We start from the raw sequence: 17895 nt of genomic DNA, 5'->3' as shown, positions 1-17895 counted from the left end.
GTCCATGAATAAAGGATTAGGTAGAGAAATAGAACAGTAAGAGCTAACGTCTCACAAATGTCCATTTTTTTATGAATCACTTTCTCGACATGGGTGAAAGTAGTTGGTAAATCGTCGTTGTTCAACTTCTGAGAATATTCAAATGCTTTTAGCAACTAAGGGGTTAATTTTTATGAAATGACTAAACTGCTTCTTACACTATCCACTTTTTTTCATGAAATAAATTAACAGTAGCTACCGATTTTCAGTAAACCTGGTCAGACTGAATCAGCTGTTGAAATGCGCGTTGGTAGGAAAATTCGACGAGGAAGCACGGACAGTCAGAACACCGGTGCTAAAACATGGCGACGGTGTCAGTTACCATCACGAAAACGGTGCACGTAGACGACAAGGATTAAAAAATAAGCAAATAAATAAATAAAGGTTATTTAATGTTTAGAACGGATGAGCGGTCGAATTTTTGATTTTACTTAGTTTAAAATGTTTTGTCCAAATTTTAGATGTTCCATAAAGTTAATGAACATGATGTCATCACGTGAGTGCAAAGAGAAAAATGAGAGCTCGCACGCCAGCTGACTAGGCGTCTAAAAGGGGTGAGTTTGAGAGTATTTCGGGTTCGAAGCAGACTTACAAGGAGAGCAGGTAAACAGTGATGAGGTCATTTGTGCAAACAGTGAAAGACGCACACCCCGTATAAATAGCAGCTTTCTGTCTGGAGCCTGTTATTAAAAGAGACGCGCTTCTCTGGTGTAAATAAGCTGCCAGCCTTCCCCTGATGTCACGACTAACACCAAAGACCCCGTATGTCGGTGCCACGTGCTCACTGACGCGGGTTTTCAGCAGTCGCAGTCCACAACTTCTAAGGTTGAAGCCGGAAAAGGGTGGGGTCAGTTTGGTAATTCCACTTGAGACTTACATCTTCATTTTGAAACTAGACCCGGTAATACCGTACACCGTGGTACCACGGTGGAGGAAGCTAGACGGTAGTAAAATATGGATACTGCCCAAGCCTAGTTAGCATCTGTTAGCATCAAGATGCTAACAAAGCAGAGACAGTCAGATTATAATTTTAGTAACACTATAAATAACTGTAATGCATACATGGTGTAAAACTGCAAACATGTCATTTACCGATAAAGTTTGGACCGTTAGCTCGACTCCCTTCATTAAAAAAGAAACCTCCCAGATCGCCTTGACCCCTGCGCTTACCGCTGCTGGATTTCTTCCTCTCTTCACACACAATCCCATTTGAAGGCCCAACGCATTTACACTGGATCATTTTATTGATTATTTTGTGGTAGTAACTCATTTTCTTTGCTCTCTGTTCGAGGTCAACATCACATCGACCCCTGAATTAGGCATCACACTGAGAAACTGATTAAACCTTATTTTTAAATCTCAATAACATCAAAAACTCAAGATTTCAGAGGATTAGGAGTCTGCACATAAAGAGCACAAGGCCTGCTAAAGAATTTTGAATGAAGTAAAAATAATTTGGAGTTCATCAGCGGAACAATGCAGAGGGTAAAAGAAAGAAACCAGTGGTAATTTGATTGGAGCCCCGGTGGGATCTACAAAATCAGAAGACAGCTAAGCTCTGTGTGACTTTTCGTTGAGTGGCCTCGGATGAACCCACCTCATTTGTTTTGATTGCGGATTCGCAGGCACCTCCTCTTCAGTGGCGGCTCCAGCTCGGGGCTCCCAGCTGATGACAGCGGCGCGGTGATGGAGCAAGACAAGATGGCCGTTTTATCAGCAGCAGGCTTTGGCACAGGCTGGATGACGACACAACCTCCAGCTGACAGCAGCGGTAAGGCATAGGCATGCTCACCCTCCTCCAAGCTGGAGTCCAGATCCGCCTTTCCTTCCTCTTTTGCGTCCACTTTCTCGTCTTGTGTGGACATCCTTTTTCCCATCTCACGTTCTCTCACCGAACAGTTCTCCTTCAACGCTTCGTGCTCCAGATCGCCGTTGGCTGGCCGATCCTCGGCCTCCTGGTCTCCTTTTCGGTCAGGGCAGGACTCAAACGGAGGAGTGAGAAGCGAATGCCATGTGGTGCCGTTGACGATTACGTTACAAGGAGCAGTGGAGTTGGCTTGGAGCTGGGGCAGGGGTAAGGGTAAGGTCCGTAACGAAGTGGGAGTGCGGGTAAAGCTGGGACTTAAGTGGCTCACTGGAAGAGTTTTACTTGAAAGTGCAGCTGGAGAATCCTGTGAGCCAAGGTGTGAGATCTCTTCCAGTTCTGCGGCGTTGCTTTTGTCTCCATCATCAATGGCCCCTTCTCTCCCCAACTCAGCAGCAGGTGGAGATCTTGATTCAGCCTCCGCCTCCACTTTAACCTGGACCGCAGGTAGCATCCTCTGAATAAGGTGCTGGTGGCCCAGCTTTTGGCCCACCGTTAAGTCAATTACACCATCTACCAGTCCAGAACCACTGGTTGGACAAAGGTTGGCTGAATTGTCCTCGGCCTTCACAGTCAAGTCTAAAAATGTGAGCTTGCTCCTCTCTGAAGGTAGAGGAGGAACATACTCAGCACCAGGAGGTTCGCTCTTATGGTCCCCTTTGTCACTTCCAGACGAGTTTGGTGAATGAGGCCTGGAGCACGACGTGTCAGAGCACTCTGGACCACTACGGACAGAGCCACTGCTCTCTGATTGGTCCTTGGAAGTTTTGGAGGTAAAGGGGATTGGAATTGGGATCGGTATTGGGACTGGGAGGGGTACAATAATGGGATATGGGACCAAGAGAGTAGGTGGGGGCACTAACGGGGCCAAGGATGGCATCCCAAAGTTCATCATTGGGGACAAAGGGATGGGTCCATTGGGTAACATGTTGATAGGGGGGAAAGGGGGGAGACCTGGCATGGGGATACCAGGGTGAGGCGGTAGCAGACCAGGATTGGGATTAGATGAATGGTGGAGGTGTGGTGACAGCAGAGGTCTGTGCATGGGACTTGATGCTGGACCCAGATTCCTTGGGGGAGGAGGTGGTCCAATTCCAGGGATGATGGGGTTGGACAATGGGCTGTTGGGTCCTGCTGGGTGGGCAGAGGGGCGAAGGAAGGGGGGCCGGATCTGCTGCATCATTTGATGCTCCATGAACAGAGGGAGAGACATGGGTCCTCGAGGCGTCATCACCATGGGAGGGCTACCGGAGGGAATCCCAACCGGTGGGTGCAAAGTAGGAACTGGTGGTGGGGGGAGGGTTGGGCTTTCGTGGGGTCTAGGTGTTGGGATTTTAGCTGAAGAGGAGGAGGAAGGGGAGCAGACAGCCGCTGTATCTGAGGGGGAGGGCGCAGAAGAAGTGGACAGGGCCAAAGCAGAGGCGCTGGAATGCCCCCCTGGTGAGGGAGCTTTACGCCGAAGGTCCGTTAACGGCGTTCCCCACGACTCGGGAGTCAGCAGCTGCACCCCCCCAACACACTCCGGCTTACCCTCCCCACCTGCCCCGAGTCCGGGGTTACAAAGTCCTCCGGGCAGGGCGGCCTGGGTTTCCTTGTAGAAAATGTCCATCTTATACTGGTTCAAACATTTGGCGCTGCAAAACTGCAGCCTCCGCTCCCCAGCGCCAAAGTCCAGGTACTCCTTTGTGTGGCGAATGTGTTTACACCAGTCACACACCTGCAAGCAAACACGCATCTGATCAGTTCCCCTCAAGCTGCTTTGTAAAGATTTCACATTGGCTTGAATTAAAATCTGGTTTGAAGAATCCTAAAAATAAAAAGGTTACATTCAAGGAAACTGATGTCATAAAATATGTCTCTGGATGTTTCAAGGGAAAACATTTTAGACTTTTACATAAAGCACGTGTGTGTTGGGTTTGTGCATGTGTGAGCGTGCATGTGACGGCCTGTGTGGAGAAGAAATCCTTTTTCTGTTCATTAAAGACACTCAGGGCTGTAGGAGACAACGTCTCACAGCAGACGACGTCCTTCAGTTTGGTGTTCGCCAGCCTGTTAGCAGAAACAGCTCCCGGGTATCTGCGGCAGATTTTATGGCCTTCAATAGCTGTTAACTTATGAATATGACTCCTTATTTATCCTTCTGAATTTGGTCGTTTTGATTTAAACCAGTAAACTGCGCTGCTCTGGGTGGCTGCATGTTGGAGTAGCTCTGTTGACTATATGTAAGTTTAGCCTTTTCTTGGACATTTTTTCTTCTAGTTTCTCAAGAAAAACTGTATTTTTTTGGACATTTTACTTTTCTGTTTCTGGTGCTGTGAAGCTTGGAGGATTTTTACTGCTATTTTTTAGCTTTTTTTTCACTTTTTGAGCATTTGTTATGATGCGTAACCATGGCAACAAGCTGGTTTACAATCGGGAGCAGCTGATTAACATTGGAAAGGCTGAAATAATACCTCAACTGATGCCACAAATCCCAAGTGAGCTAAAACGCAAGAAGCGTGGGTGCAGAGCGGGAGCTAAACGGAGACATAGAAAGAGGAAATTCAAACCATCTCTTCCATCGATCATAATGGGCAATGTGAGATCACTGGCCAACAAGATGGAGGAACTCCAAGCCCTTTCAAGGACTCAGCCAGAGTTTCGGCAGTTTCGGAACCGCTGGAGGAGAAAATGCAAAGAAGGATTCTCCAGAGAATCAAGAAAATGATGGACAACCCTGAGCATTCTCTTAAACAAGACTGTCCGACAACGGAAGAGTGTCTTCAGTCAGAGGCTTCTTCAGTTTGGCTGCAACACTGACCGCTCCTGGAGATCCTTCCTGCCAACAGCCATTGTAATATACAACAACTCTTTGATGACTTGATTATTATTATTATTCTGAGCTACTACAGCAATCAATTTCCCTCTGGGATTAATAAAGTATTTTTGAATTTAATTGAATTAAATTGAATTAAAGTATCCCTGGTTTTAACTTATTTTTTGGTATTTTAGTACACGTTTGGCAGTGCTCCTTCTGTTTACAGAAATTGCCAAATTTTCTAAATATCGACTAAACAAAACTGTAGTTTGTTGCTGCTAAAAACGTTTCTGTTCACTTTTTATAAAGTTTCTGATTGATGCTGCAAATTCATCCCGAATACGGAAGCGTGTGTGATTTTTGTTACACTTATGCTTCCATACCCGAAAGCATCAAATACAGTCAGTCTCTCTGTGAAGGGTTTTAGTTAAACTCTGATGCTTCTGGATGAATGCGTGGATTTAAAGAGTAAATGATTGATTTGGTTAGCGGTACGTGAGTGTGTTGGGATGATAGCGCGCCGCTGCTGGGCTGGAGCTCGGCCCAAACGCGTGACGGCTCATTTTAAGAGTTTGTAAATCCCCCTGGTGGAACGGGTCCCAAAACAAGCTGCCGCACTGCTTCATCAACGTTGCGCACCTTTTGGGTGCTGAAATGTGCTCATTTTTCTTTTGGGAAGAAAATGAATGTGACCTCCGGTAAAGCAGATAGCAGTGGGCGAGCCCGAACACGACGTTGCTCGTCAGGCCACACACAGCTCACTCTGTCAGCTCCGGGAGGAGTGGCAGGTCCTCGCTGGAGATAATTAAGGCATTAATCAGTTGTCAGACCCTTCAGCGACATCCATCCATCACAAGGACCCTTTAGCCCCCCCGCTGAATGTTAATAAGTTGAGGGATGCAACTGGAAGGTGCATAAACTCCTTTTTTCTACAGTGCTGAACAACATTGGTTCGTTTGGCAGAATCATGTCTGACAGCAGCTAAAAGACCAACTCAGACTTTCACACCAGGACCTAAGTACATTTCAGTCACACGACTAAACCATCGTGAGTTTAAGGTCTGCTCCTCATGAACATTTTCACACAGCGTTTGACTGAAGCAGCAGGAAAGGACTGACTGGGGGTAAATCTCCTGGATTTCCCGTTTAGCCTGGCTGATCCAACGAGCCGTGACCGCGTAAAAGTCAGAAAGGTGCTCTCACAAGTTGAGTTTGATCATGTAAGGCCCGGGATGTTTTAAATAATGAATGTGGTGAAAATGTCCTCGACTCAGAAAGACAGATGGAGAGCACTTAACTACTTTCTGCACCATGAGTGAAAATTTCACCGCGCATTACGCTAATGGAGTTGTGCTTTCTCTTTAACGCTCTTCTCCTCGCCGCTGCGCACAGATGTTTGCAGTTGGATGTAATTACGGTCATTTATTTCCATCATGGCCAACTTAACCATTTGCATGACAATTATCGTGCCGCTAAACAAGCACGTTCACCTGAGCGGCTATGGTGCTCCTCCTCCTTTCATCTTCTCACCTTGTGAGACACTCAGAAGTCACAGATGAGAAAACCACCGGCTTTAGTGCAAAACTAGTCAGAATGAAATAGCTGGGTGACATAGGAAGCTGGATTAAAACGTGTGAAAATACGAGAACAGAAACAAGCTTAAACGACAGAGGGAACTATCGTTTTAAAATACAAAAGTTTAGGTGATGAAGAAGAGGCTGAAAATAGTCAACAAGCTGCATCAAATCCTGACAGCTCCAGATGTTTTCCTCTGGTTTGGAAAAACTCTCTATTCTGCTGTTGGCATCATCCTGGTAAAACTTTTACACAGTTTCATTTGAAGACTTGTCCTGAGTGATGTCATCCGTACGTTTGTGATGATTTAAATTAGACCGCCTAAATGTCCAGTTCATCTACGGTTCCTGTGCTTTAGCAGCACCGCGAGCCCGACTTCATTAAAATCTATGGAGACGAGTTTAAACTGCAGATAAAAGCCTAAGAGCAGCAGAGCCGTGCAGCGCCGTCCCATCAGTCATTAGAAATGTGACACACAAAGGCCGTTCTCACTTCTCCAGGTGAAGTATTCCCCAGCAAACGTTCACAAAGGGAATAAAACAACCTCAGCAGCACGAACGATGAGACAGAACGGCTCGAATGTCTCTGCAGGAAGTCCAATTCCTCTGATTTTCTGCTGAAATGTGCAAAACTGTTTATAGATTACTGTTGATTCAGTGTCTGATATTGGATTTTGCAATAAAAAAAAGTTAACAGGTTCAAGCACATCTACTAAAAAGCAGATTTAAAACTCGTTTGTTTAATCTGGACGAGAGAGCGAGCGGCTGCTGCAGGTTAGTGAAGAATTTAGGGTTTATCACGTGCACCTCAGGTTTGTTTCTGGTTTCCTGGAAACCTCCATTCTTCTTTTTCACTCAGATTTTACTTTTACAGATTTCACTTGCAGACAAACCAGCCCTGATATAACCGGGGTCCGTGTGTGTAACTTCTCTAAGGGGATGAATCTTCCCCACCCGTCATGATGTGATTAATTAGAGCCAGTATTGCTGATCTGTGGTGTTTTTGATAACCGACGCAGAGTCTGCGATCACACAGATAAACACGAGAAGCTTTTTCATCACAAAACTCCAACATGATCTTTGTTATTTCTGTTTTTATCCCTTATTTTGTTTTTTTTTTCTTCCTGTTTAACTTTTTGTTAATCTATTTCTGATTCTTCTGGAATTTATAAATTTAGCATTGTTAAATAAAAAATACAAACATCTACCAAGAAAGAGCTTTGGATGACCTACGACCACTAAAAGTGTCCTGTTTTTTATTTTTATTAGATAAAATATATTTTCTGTAGTTCTCATTAATTTAAAGGGGCACTTTGCAGTTTTGGCTTGCTTTTAGCACCCCCTAGTGTCTGTTAGTGAAACCAAAAGTGAAACCTATCTCCTCGCTGTGCGTTCGTCTTTTCAACACTTTAAAGAGCAAGTCACCCCCTACCAGAGTATTACTCCACTCCCACTTCCTGTTTGAAAAATGCAACAAATGTTGCCTAGCAGACCGAGAGGGCGGAGCCGCTAACAAACACACACACACACACACACACACACACACACACACACACACACACACACACACACACACACACACACACACACACACACACACACACACACACACACACACACACACACAGGCTCATAACGACATTGTGACATCATATGGTACCAGCCAACTTTCTAGGGTAGCTCTTAGCTAATAGCGATGGCAGATTTAAATTCAAATGCAGTGTAGAGTTTTTACCTGACAACGGCACAACACTGACAGTTTTAGGCAGAAAATTTAAATTTTAACTAAAATGCACTAAAGTGCAAAACTATTGACGACACGTGTCTGCAGCACGATTAGACACACATTTATATAGTTTACCAGGGAAAAAAAGTTGATTTGGGGGTGACTTGCTCTTTAACTGCTGAAATGTCTCCCTGTCTTCAGGAGCGGTTCATCACTAAATCAAACGAACCAGCTGTGTTCACCATCTAAAACATGCTGGAAGCAGACTCCAGCACCAGGCACGTCAGCTCCACTGACAACAGGGACCGAACCGGCACTCTGAAGTTGCAAGTACGGTATTCATGCCAGAGAGGGCGGTGGGAGTCGGAGTCACATTTCATTAACCCTAAAGGGTCATTTTAGCACATACTGGCTCAAGAAAATGATTTAAAACATGTAAATTTGCCTAGAGGGGTTTAAAGGTTTCTAAACCCTACCAGGCTGTTGCTGTTATAATTACATTAAATATGGTCGTTTTTGACTGAAGTAACAAAAATGAATAAGAAACAAGTACAAAGATGGTGTCAAACTTATGGAAAACTTTCCAAATAAAATTACCATAAATGTACAGTTGTCCTGCATTTTTTGTTTTTGCTGGTAAATAAAATAAATATAACTTATGGTTCCTTTTTATTTATTTATTTTCCACCAATCCCTGGCTTGGTTAACATGTCTTGGTTCTATCGTGATAAATGTTCAAACCGACAGCTTTTGTTCACTAGTTTGTGTCTGATTCGTTTTCTATGTCCAGAATAAAAACGTTTAATAAAAGGAATTATGATCTAAATAAACTATAAATCTCCGGTGTCTGAATGTGATGTACAATGAGAATGATTAAAGCAAATAAACATAATCCAAAATAAAGTTATGAAAAACTCAAACGTGACGAATCATCCTGTCAAACCTGATAAAATCACAGTTTTAAGCAGGGAAACACACGGAAGCAGAAGCCTGGGTCTGGCGTTCCTTACAAGCACGTCGCTGTTTGTGTTGAAGGCAAGTCTGGGTGTGTCCTGAGTAAAGACGAGCCGGGGTAATTTCCCACCGAGGCCGTCTTCGTCTCTCGCCTGGGGGGGGACAGATAATGGCTTCTTTTTATGGATGGACAAAATAAACAGAGGCAACAAATAAACAAATAAATGATAAAACAACAGAACAACAAAAGAGGAATGGAGGCTGTGAAAGGATGCAGATGTTCAGGATGACGTGGCTGCAGATGTTTAGTTTCGTTTAGATTTTATTTAAGGACTAATGAACTATTTATTAATAAAAAAACATTTAAAAAGCTCTGAAAAGATCGCCATGTTGAATTCTGGGTTTTTAAAACAGATTTGTTCATAAATAAATTCAACAGGAAGTTGGAGGCTGCACTAAAAAACCAAGCCTGTTGAATTTAAGGATAATATTTTACTTTATGGAACTGCAATCAAATAATTGATTAATTTATTTTGATTTCACATGTAAAATATTCCACTGTGATCGTTGCTTCATGACTCAATATTTATCTTTTTGAAACTCGAAACTGAGCTTAAAAAAATCTAAAGTATGTATGAATCATAACCCCAAATATTTCAAAATAAAACATGTTTCCTTGTTTTTTCTTGGTGTGGACATTACAGGGTTACAGATTCTGGATTGTTATGTCACATTAGTGTGAAATAATGAAACAGTAGATCTACGGGCCACTGATTTAACATCTACTATCGGTCTGAGCTGCTCGTCTTCATAACCGGCTCCCTCTGATTTGTCAGGGTAATTCCTTCTCCTACTTCACAGCCGACGGAAAACCCACAGATTTCAGGAGCGTTTGTTATTTAGCTGCTCTTGGTGCACTGACCCACTAACGCCTGCAATATGTTTCCACAGACTCGGGAGAGGTGAGCACGCTTTATCCAGGGCAGGAATTTGGAAACCACGGGAACACACTAATGCTCTGCAGAGCACGCACGCACACACGCACACACACACACACACACACACACACACACGCATGAAGGAAGAAAGATGCACCATTGTGCTATTGTTCTGCCTCCAGTTTGTGCTCTGACCCTCTGGCCTCGATCCAGATCATTTACATATTGTACTAATGAGGTGTTGGCACCGCGGAGGAGACAGAACCACGATGGATGGATGGATGGATGGATGGATGGATGGTGATGCAACCGTCCTGAGGAGACATCACACCAGCTGCCTGGATAGTTTGGACACACACACACACATACCTGTACGGGTGTGTGCGTCTCCATCACCTGCCAAAAACAAAGGGATTTGCTCTTCCCAACGAAAGGCGCTCCAGGCATTTTCTAAATTCCAAAAACCAACACAGCATGAACTGCGGTTAATATTCAGTCTAAATTATAAACAAAATAAAATGTTGATTCCGTGCTAATTTAGTCAGAAGCTTCGGAAAGCACAGGTGTGGAGTCACTACTTATGTTTTCACACCTGCATGTTTAGTCCGTTTAAACCCAACCCTGGGCCGTTTCCCTCCCTGGTTCGATTCCTTGGAGCAGGTGCGAACACAGGAATCTCACCTGGGAGCAGAACAACAGAACTGCACCGAGACCCGCTGGAGGAAGTGGTCTCGGTTTATTCACAGTATTCATGTGATCCGACACAACGGCCAGATGTTGCATCCTGGGATGCAGGAGGAAACACTCCTCGGTAGCTCCTGAGTAGCTCCTAGCTAGCTGAGAATGTAAGGGTGATCCTTAACCGGACGGATCTTTGGAAAAATCACTAAATTTATCAGCTTTGACTCAAACTAATACAGAAGAGTTCAAATAGTGAGGCGGGGTTAGAGCGTGTCGCTCTGGGAACCAAACAACCTAATATTCGATTTGAAGAAATCACAAAAGACTTGGGACTCGACTCAGACTTTAAGACTTAAACTTGAACCAAACGCCGAGCAAAAACGTCGTTCTGTGACTGCCAATGGATCCTGCAAGGCTTTGCAACATCAGACTGCATTTTACTTTTTTAGATTTGACCAAAACTGCTAAAACTCCATCGTGCTCTTAGTTTAAAACTCTGGTAAGAGACATAGACCAGGCAGAGCTTCAAGGACTAACAGGTCTTTATTTTTTAATATATATAGTCAAAAAAAAATAAGCCAACACATATTTTCCTCAGTGGAATAACATCTTGTTTAAATAATTTAAAAGGCGGCGCAGGGCGTTTTCTAGAATCGTCACAATACACCTGAAATAAAGAAATGAAGGAACATTTTCCCCACTCTTCCTGCAGTATGAGTTAAAGAAAGAACACAGAAGGTATCCAAGTTCATGTTTACTTTTCCAGTCTCGACGTCTTGTTAGTTGGAGTTACTTTAGTCTTTATTTCAGCTGAATGGCTGGCAGCTATGAGATAATCACCTTCCTCTCTGTGCCCTGAAGCGCTGTAAAGAAAGCCTGAAGGCTTCCCAAGTACTAGCGAGCCTCAGCTGCAATATGCACACACTTTACACACTTCATCACGCACACCGCGCCTCCACAAGCACCTTTACAGACATACGTGCACAAGCGCCCTCGTCTCTCTTACAGGTTCCTCCCTATGTGGCAGCTGATGGGGATGCAAAGTAAACTGCAGAGGGTTGAGGAGCAGAGAGGCTGCGTGTAAAGGAAATCGCGCGGTCGTCTGTGTGTGTGTGTGTGTGTGTGTGTGTGTGTGTGTGTGTGTGTGTGTGTGTGTGTTGGAGATGATGTGACATTTCTGGGCTGACATGAAGCGACACTCTGCCCCCTCACGCCTGGAGCGAGCTCCCGGGAAAAGACACTGATGGAGGTCTGGGGTCTCTGAGGGGAGGGATTTCATGACGTGAACAAAAAAAAAACCAACCTGACTTACACAAAGTGGAATCGCCTCGCTATTCCCTGCTCCCAACTTTGTTATGTTAAATAAATCACCAGGAGAGAAGACAAGTTAGGCCGAGCAGCTTTTTACCAGGAGAGCTTTTCAATCGACTGAAACTGCTGGCAAATAAATCCAGTTTTTGGAGATGTTACAACAGCATCAAGCAATGTTTCATTGTCGTCAACACAGCAGCAACTAAAACCAAAACTAAAGTCTCTTTATCGCGGGGTTGTGACTTCTTATTTAGTAAATAGATGGACTCATACAATTATGGGACAATACGCAGATTTTCTGTCTGAATCACCCTGAAGAGTGTACGAAACCTTTGGGGCACATGACGTAACTGCCAACAAATGGTGATATCGTACAAATTCTCTTTTGTTAATTCTGTCAACAAATAAAGAAATGACGTATCAATTTGTCCTCACTTTTTTGCACACTGAATAATAATACTACTACTAATAATAATAATGATAATACATTTTATTTAATAGCACCTATCAAGACACCCAAGACTACATTATTACAAGACAGGAAACGCATACCACACCTAAGCTGAAACAAGCTCCTGACATGATCGAGACAAGCTCCAAATGTGATAAAGACAAGCTCCAGATATTTCTGAGAGAAGCTCCAGACATGATTTGTATGTGATCGAGACTAGTTCCAAACGTGATCGAGACTAGTTTAAAACGTGATAGACACGCTCCAATAGTGATAGAAACAAGCTCCAGACATAATAAAAAAAAACTCCAATAGTGATAAAGACAAGCTCCAGATATTTTCGAAAGAAGCTCCAGAAAAGATTCGTACGTGATCGAGACTAGTTCCAAACGTGACAGAAACAAGCTCAAAACATGATCGAGACAAGCTCCAAATGTGATCGACACTAGTTTCTAACGTGATAGAGCAAGCTTAAAATGTGATAGCAACAAGCTCCGGACATAATCAAGACAAGCTCCAGATATTTTTGAGAGAAGCTCCAGACACGATTCGTACGTGATCGAGACTAGTTCCAAACGTGATAGAAACAAGCTCCAGACATTATCGAGACAAGCTCCAGACATTATCGAGACAAGCTCCAGACATTATCGAAACAAGCTCCAGACATTATCGAGACAAGCTCCAGACATTATCGAGACAAGCTCCTGACATGATCAAGACAAGTTCCAAATGTGACAGAAACAAACTCCAGACATTATCGAGACAAGCTCCAGACATTATCGAGACAAGCTCCAGACATTATCGAGACAAGCTCCAGACATTATCGAAACAAGCTCCAGACATTATCGAGACAAGCTCCAGACATTATCGAGACAAGCTCCAGACATTATCGAAACAAGCTCCAGACATTATCGAAACAAGCTCCAGACATTATCGAGACAAGCTCCAGACATTATCGAGACAAGCTCCAGACATTATCGAGACAAGCTCCAGACATTATCGAGACAAGCTCCAGACATTATCGAAACAAGCTCCAGACATTATCGAGACAAGCTCCAGACATTATCGAGACAAGCTCCTGACATGATCAAGACAAGTTCCAAATGTGACAGAAACAAACTCCAGACATTATCGAGAGAAGCTCCAGACATGATCCAAACGTGATCGAGATATGTTCCACATAGGTTTCAGACGCCCACGGTCGCTCTGTGACTCTTGAGATTTTTGTCTTGCAAATGTGTTTCTTCAAATTCCAGAGTTGGCGGCGTGGGCCTGCAGCTCAACAAGGAGATTAAGAATCCTCGTAAATGTTTTTGAGGCAGCTTTGAAACCCCTAAGAATGCTGTGAGTGATTTGCTAACAGCTTAAAAAAATCACCAAAGAAACAAACAAGCTCAACTCCACGTTGAAAATTCTTGATCGGAAAGACAAACAAACAACAATAAGATTTTTATTTTTAATCCAAGCATTTAAAACATTTTAACGTTTTTTTAAATAAACCTACAAATCTTGAGTGAGATTTTATCAACCAGTGTGGACAAATGTTTTTGTTGCTAAACTACTCTTACCATTGTTTAACACCACCATCGCATCTGCCCAATCACGTTACATTTTTACCTCTTCCAGGTCAACGCTAAATGATTACCATTAACATTCAACAGCTTGTGGTCATGTCAGTGTTGGTGTTATAGATCTAATTTAGTTTCAGGCAATACAATAATTTCACATTGGGCTAGCTTCTTTTCAGCCTTATAGAAAACGCTCTGTTTATAATTATTAGTCCAGGACTAACCTAAGTACTTATGCTAATGATTGGATAGAAGTGGAAACATTTAGAAAAATGCATATAAGAAACACATTTAGCTGTTGGAACTTGAGTACTGCTGCAGATTGCTGGTCTCAGGCAGACTTCTGCACAATCACTGGGGTTTGGAAGAAATTGCTTCACTGCAATGTGATTGTACAAATGTGACGTAGGTCCTGGGTCAAAAACCTGGGTGTTGGCAGACCCCGACTGAAACCAGAATGGGAATGAAATACTGTAGAGCCAGATGGGGCATCAGGATTAGTACCTTCATCAGAAAACTGCCATTTCCAGTCCTATACATGTCTACTGCCCCCTGGTGGACCATCTATAGGTGGAAAAGACCAGTATTATTTCTTTCTCACTATTTTTTTGTTAATTTCATTGTTATTTAATTATATAATAAAATCATTACATTATACTTTTTACCGTAACATTATAAAACAAATGATTCAGTTTTTAGTTTCATTATTTAATAGATTTTTATAATTTACTGCATCTTATTTCTAATCTTGTGTCCAGTGAGCATGCAGATGTATATGTGTACGTTTACGTGGGTGATAAATAAATGGGAAGACCATGCAGATTCCAGTAAAAATGTGACAGTTTAGTAGATTAAACCTACAGATGACAGCTAAACTAAAGATTAAACCCTGTTAAGCAGCAAACACGTTAGACATTACGGGGCATCACAGAAACAGGAGAGCTGGGTTTACGAATCGGTCAAAAGGAGAATAAAATACAGCAAGAGAGAGAGAGAGAGAGAGAGTTGTTGAGGAAGCAGGACTTTCCATACGGACTCATCTAAACCCAACTATAAGCGACTATCGATCATCTTTAACACACAAGCAAGCCGAAGATAACGCCGGTGAAATGCAGGGATGTGAGAAAGCAGCAGCCGTGTTCACCCAAGAAGGAGATTGGATTTCATGAATGAAGCAGCTGAGGATATTTTCATGCAGCACAACCCCCCACCCCATCTCCTCTCCTCAATCACAAACAGACAAGAGATGCTTTTTGTCTTTCAGCTGGGGGAAAGGAGAACGCCTGCAGGCGGTGTTGTAGTGTCCGGCCTCGTGGGCGCATGAGAAAAGAAACACATGGGTATCGTTTACACCGATGGCTGCATAAATGTACCAGAGCCAGACAAAATATGGAACCTGAGCCACTGAGGGAACCGAGGCCTTCTTCCTTCTGTTTGTGATGTTTGAAAATTCTGCTGATGGAGGAGAGAGACCCAACGGTGCTGGATGGAAACGACAGCCGTTCTACTGGATGCTGGGGAGACTGAATCTGTGCTGCAAATGTCTTAAATAACGTTTTTCTGTTTCTGTGTTTAAATGACACCAAATCGATCAGAAGGGAAGGAAGAAAAACTGTAGAAAGGTTTCTATTTTGTAGTTTTCAGTCAAAAAGTAAAAAAATAAATATAGAAATTTTTAGAATAAAGGTTGAAGTAATGATACCCGCTGATCAAAACAAAACAAGCGCCGCCTTAAGGCTGGTTCCAGTAAAAAAAAATAAGCTACGCCCCCTCTTTGTAATCAAATGGGACGGTTTTGTGATTTAAAAAAAGATGCTTTATTCCAGGTGTTGATTCGTGTAGACGTTACCATCTTAATGTTCCATCGTGAATAATCCAAAAGAAGGCGGAGCTTTCAGAATCCCGTCCTGAGTAAATTTAGCATGGACGGTCCTGTCCGGCTTTACTTTTGAGCAATGGAAAAATGCAAAGATTGCTGCTCTGTTGTTTATTTTTTTATTATTTTAAATCGAGGCTGGGTGAGTTTGTATCACGTCTAGCACCTGCTTTATATCCTTCACGATAAAAGCCTCAAACATTCCCTGGAATTAGTAAAAAAAAATGTTGCTGTTGTTTTTTGTATTTAAAAGTTGTTCAAAGCTAAAGTAGCAGGTCCACACAGTGCACCTGCAAGGCCTTTTGGGTAATGTAGGCCTTTGCACCAGTTTTTCATAGAGCTTTTTACCTTTTTCTTGTAGCTTTTCAACTTTTCGACAGCTGAGCCTCAAGTTTTCTACGTATTTGAAGCTTTTCGTTTAACATTTACACGTAAATCTCACAACAGAAAAGGTTCGAGCCCCATCAGTTGTCACACACACTGGTGCTTGGTGAAATCTGTCTTCCGCATTTGACTCATCCCCGTGGGGAGCGGTGAGTCTGCGATTGGGAACTATTTGGTGGATTCACCCCCAAATCCAACCCCTTAAAGCTGAGTGTCAAGCAGACATGCAGTGGATCCTTTTTTAAGGTCTTTGGTATGACCCGACCGGGATTTAAACCCTGATCTCCCAGTCCCAGGGTGGACACTCATACCACTAGGCCACTGAGCTGTTAAAAAAGAAACCCTTCCATTTATTTTTTCTTTTCGGCGTTAAACCCCCCAGCTTTCCACTGGATGCGTAAGCGGCACATAATGTAACAGTTTTACTCGTGAGATCCCTTCCCACCACGAGTGTTTCAGACACGAAGCGGCAGCGAAAGCGTTCGATGCGACAGTTGGGCATGAGTTCACTTTCTGTTCTGTTCACCTCGGCTGTGGAGGTTTCACAGGAAATAATGTTCTTATTTTACTAGTTAAGATACTTGAAATCTGCACATGAATTTTATTTTGAAAGTTTTACACTGTTTTCGTGTTTGACTTCCCGTCTGATAGGTTTGACACATTCTGGAAGCGTAGAATGTAAAAAATAGACTCGAAGCATAAAGCGTCCCTACGCTTTCAGGACACTTCCAAAACGTAACGTTTCAGCGGAAACACACCCAAAATGGCAGCTAATTGCCACGCGCTACGTTTCGCGGGTATTAAGTGTCGGTGTCTGGTGGAAAGACCCGGATATATTCTGAAATCTGAACCAAAATCTAAACTTATTTGCTCCCTCTCGTGAGAAAAACATCTACGTCAAACAAAATCCATCAAAATTTGTTTCACTCCAGACTAAAATCACCAAAAAATGACATCTTCTTAAAACTCTCATGACTGACAGCATCGTAGTGGTTACGACAGACAGCTAGGGTTTACATGCTTCAGGGAGATGTGTCGGGGCAAATGAAAGATTTAACAAACTTCAGGTGTGTCCGTCTGCTTCGGTGCATAAGAAATGATTATGTTTGGATGAATAACTCACTTCAGGACAAACAAGCAGGAGAGTAAAACATGATATACTCACAGTGTAATTCCTTATAAATCCCAGCTTGGGCGTAAAAGAGAAAGGAGATGGTTTAACCACAGTAAACGTGTGGAAATAAAACACTTTCTGCATCATGGTGAGGGAAACGTTCAGCTTCATTTATGATTTCTGAAGTGATTGAAAAAATGTTGGTTTTATTCAACACATTCTCACTGCCAGCGCGTCAAAAACAAACGTTTGCTGAGCCACCCTCCGCCTCAGACCCCTGACGCCAAAAGTGCCCTTTTTCGTCACTTATGTGCGAAAAGGGGTTTTTCCCTTATTTAACTACAGATCCCAATGCAGCGTTACACTGACGTGATGGGATGTCCACAGCCAGGGCACCAAACAAGCTCATTGTACCTCACCTTAACCTTATCCTCTTATTTAACCTTCCCCTCACCCCTATCCTAACCTTAACCATCTTGCTAGCGAACACGTTAGTGATGTGTCGGTCGCTCTAAAAGCCGGCTCTATGAAGTGAACGGCAGGAGCCGCCTCGTCATTGGTCGAGTTTGGACCGAGCCAACGCGAGGGGGAGGTTTCAACTACCAAGGTGGAGGTTAAA

General features: G+C 43.2%; 1 protein-coding gene across 1 annotated transcript in view; it reads right to left on the bottom strand.

Moving 5' to 3' along the window:
• sobpa (sine oculis binding protein homolog (Drosophila) a) overlaps positions 1 to 17895 on the bottom strand; it is a 98942-nt gene that overhangs the window by 7095 nt on the left and 73952 nt on the right. The window contains exons 7-10 of the mRNA XM_070547093.1: positions 17328 to 17351; positions 10261 to 10341; positions 9010 to 9105; positions 1637 to 3620 (exon numbers count right to left, since the gene is read on the bottom strand). Coding sequence (XP_070403194.1) covers positions 1638 to 3620; positions 9010 to 9105; positions 10261 to 10341; positions 17328 to 17351 — 2184 coding nt within the window. The 3' untranslated portion in view covers position 1637. The remainder of the gene's footprint in view (positions 1 to 1636; positions 3621 to 9009; positions 9106 to 10260; positions 10342 to 17327; positions 17352 to 17895) is intronic.

The sequence above is a fragment of the Nothobranchius furzeri genome, chromosome 18, assembly GCF_043380555.1.
Source record: "Nothobranchius furzeri strain GRZ-AD chromosome 18, NfurGRZ-RIMD1, whole genome shotgun sequence".
Lineage (NCBI taxonomy): Eukaryota > Metazoa > Chordata > Actinopteri > Cyprinodontiformes > Nothobranchiidae > Nothobranchius > Nothobranchius furzeri.
Note: the sequence above shows the minus strand (reverse complement) of the source record. Positions and strands in the feature narration are given on the sequence as shown.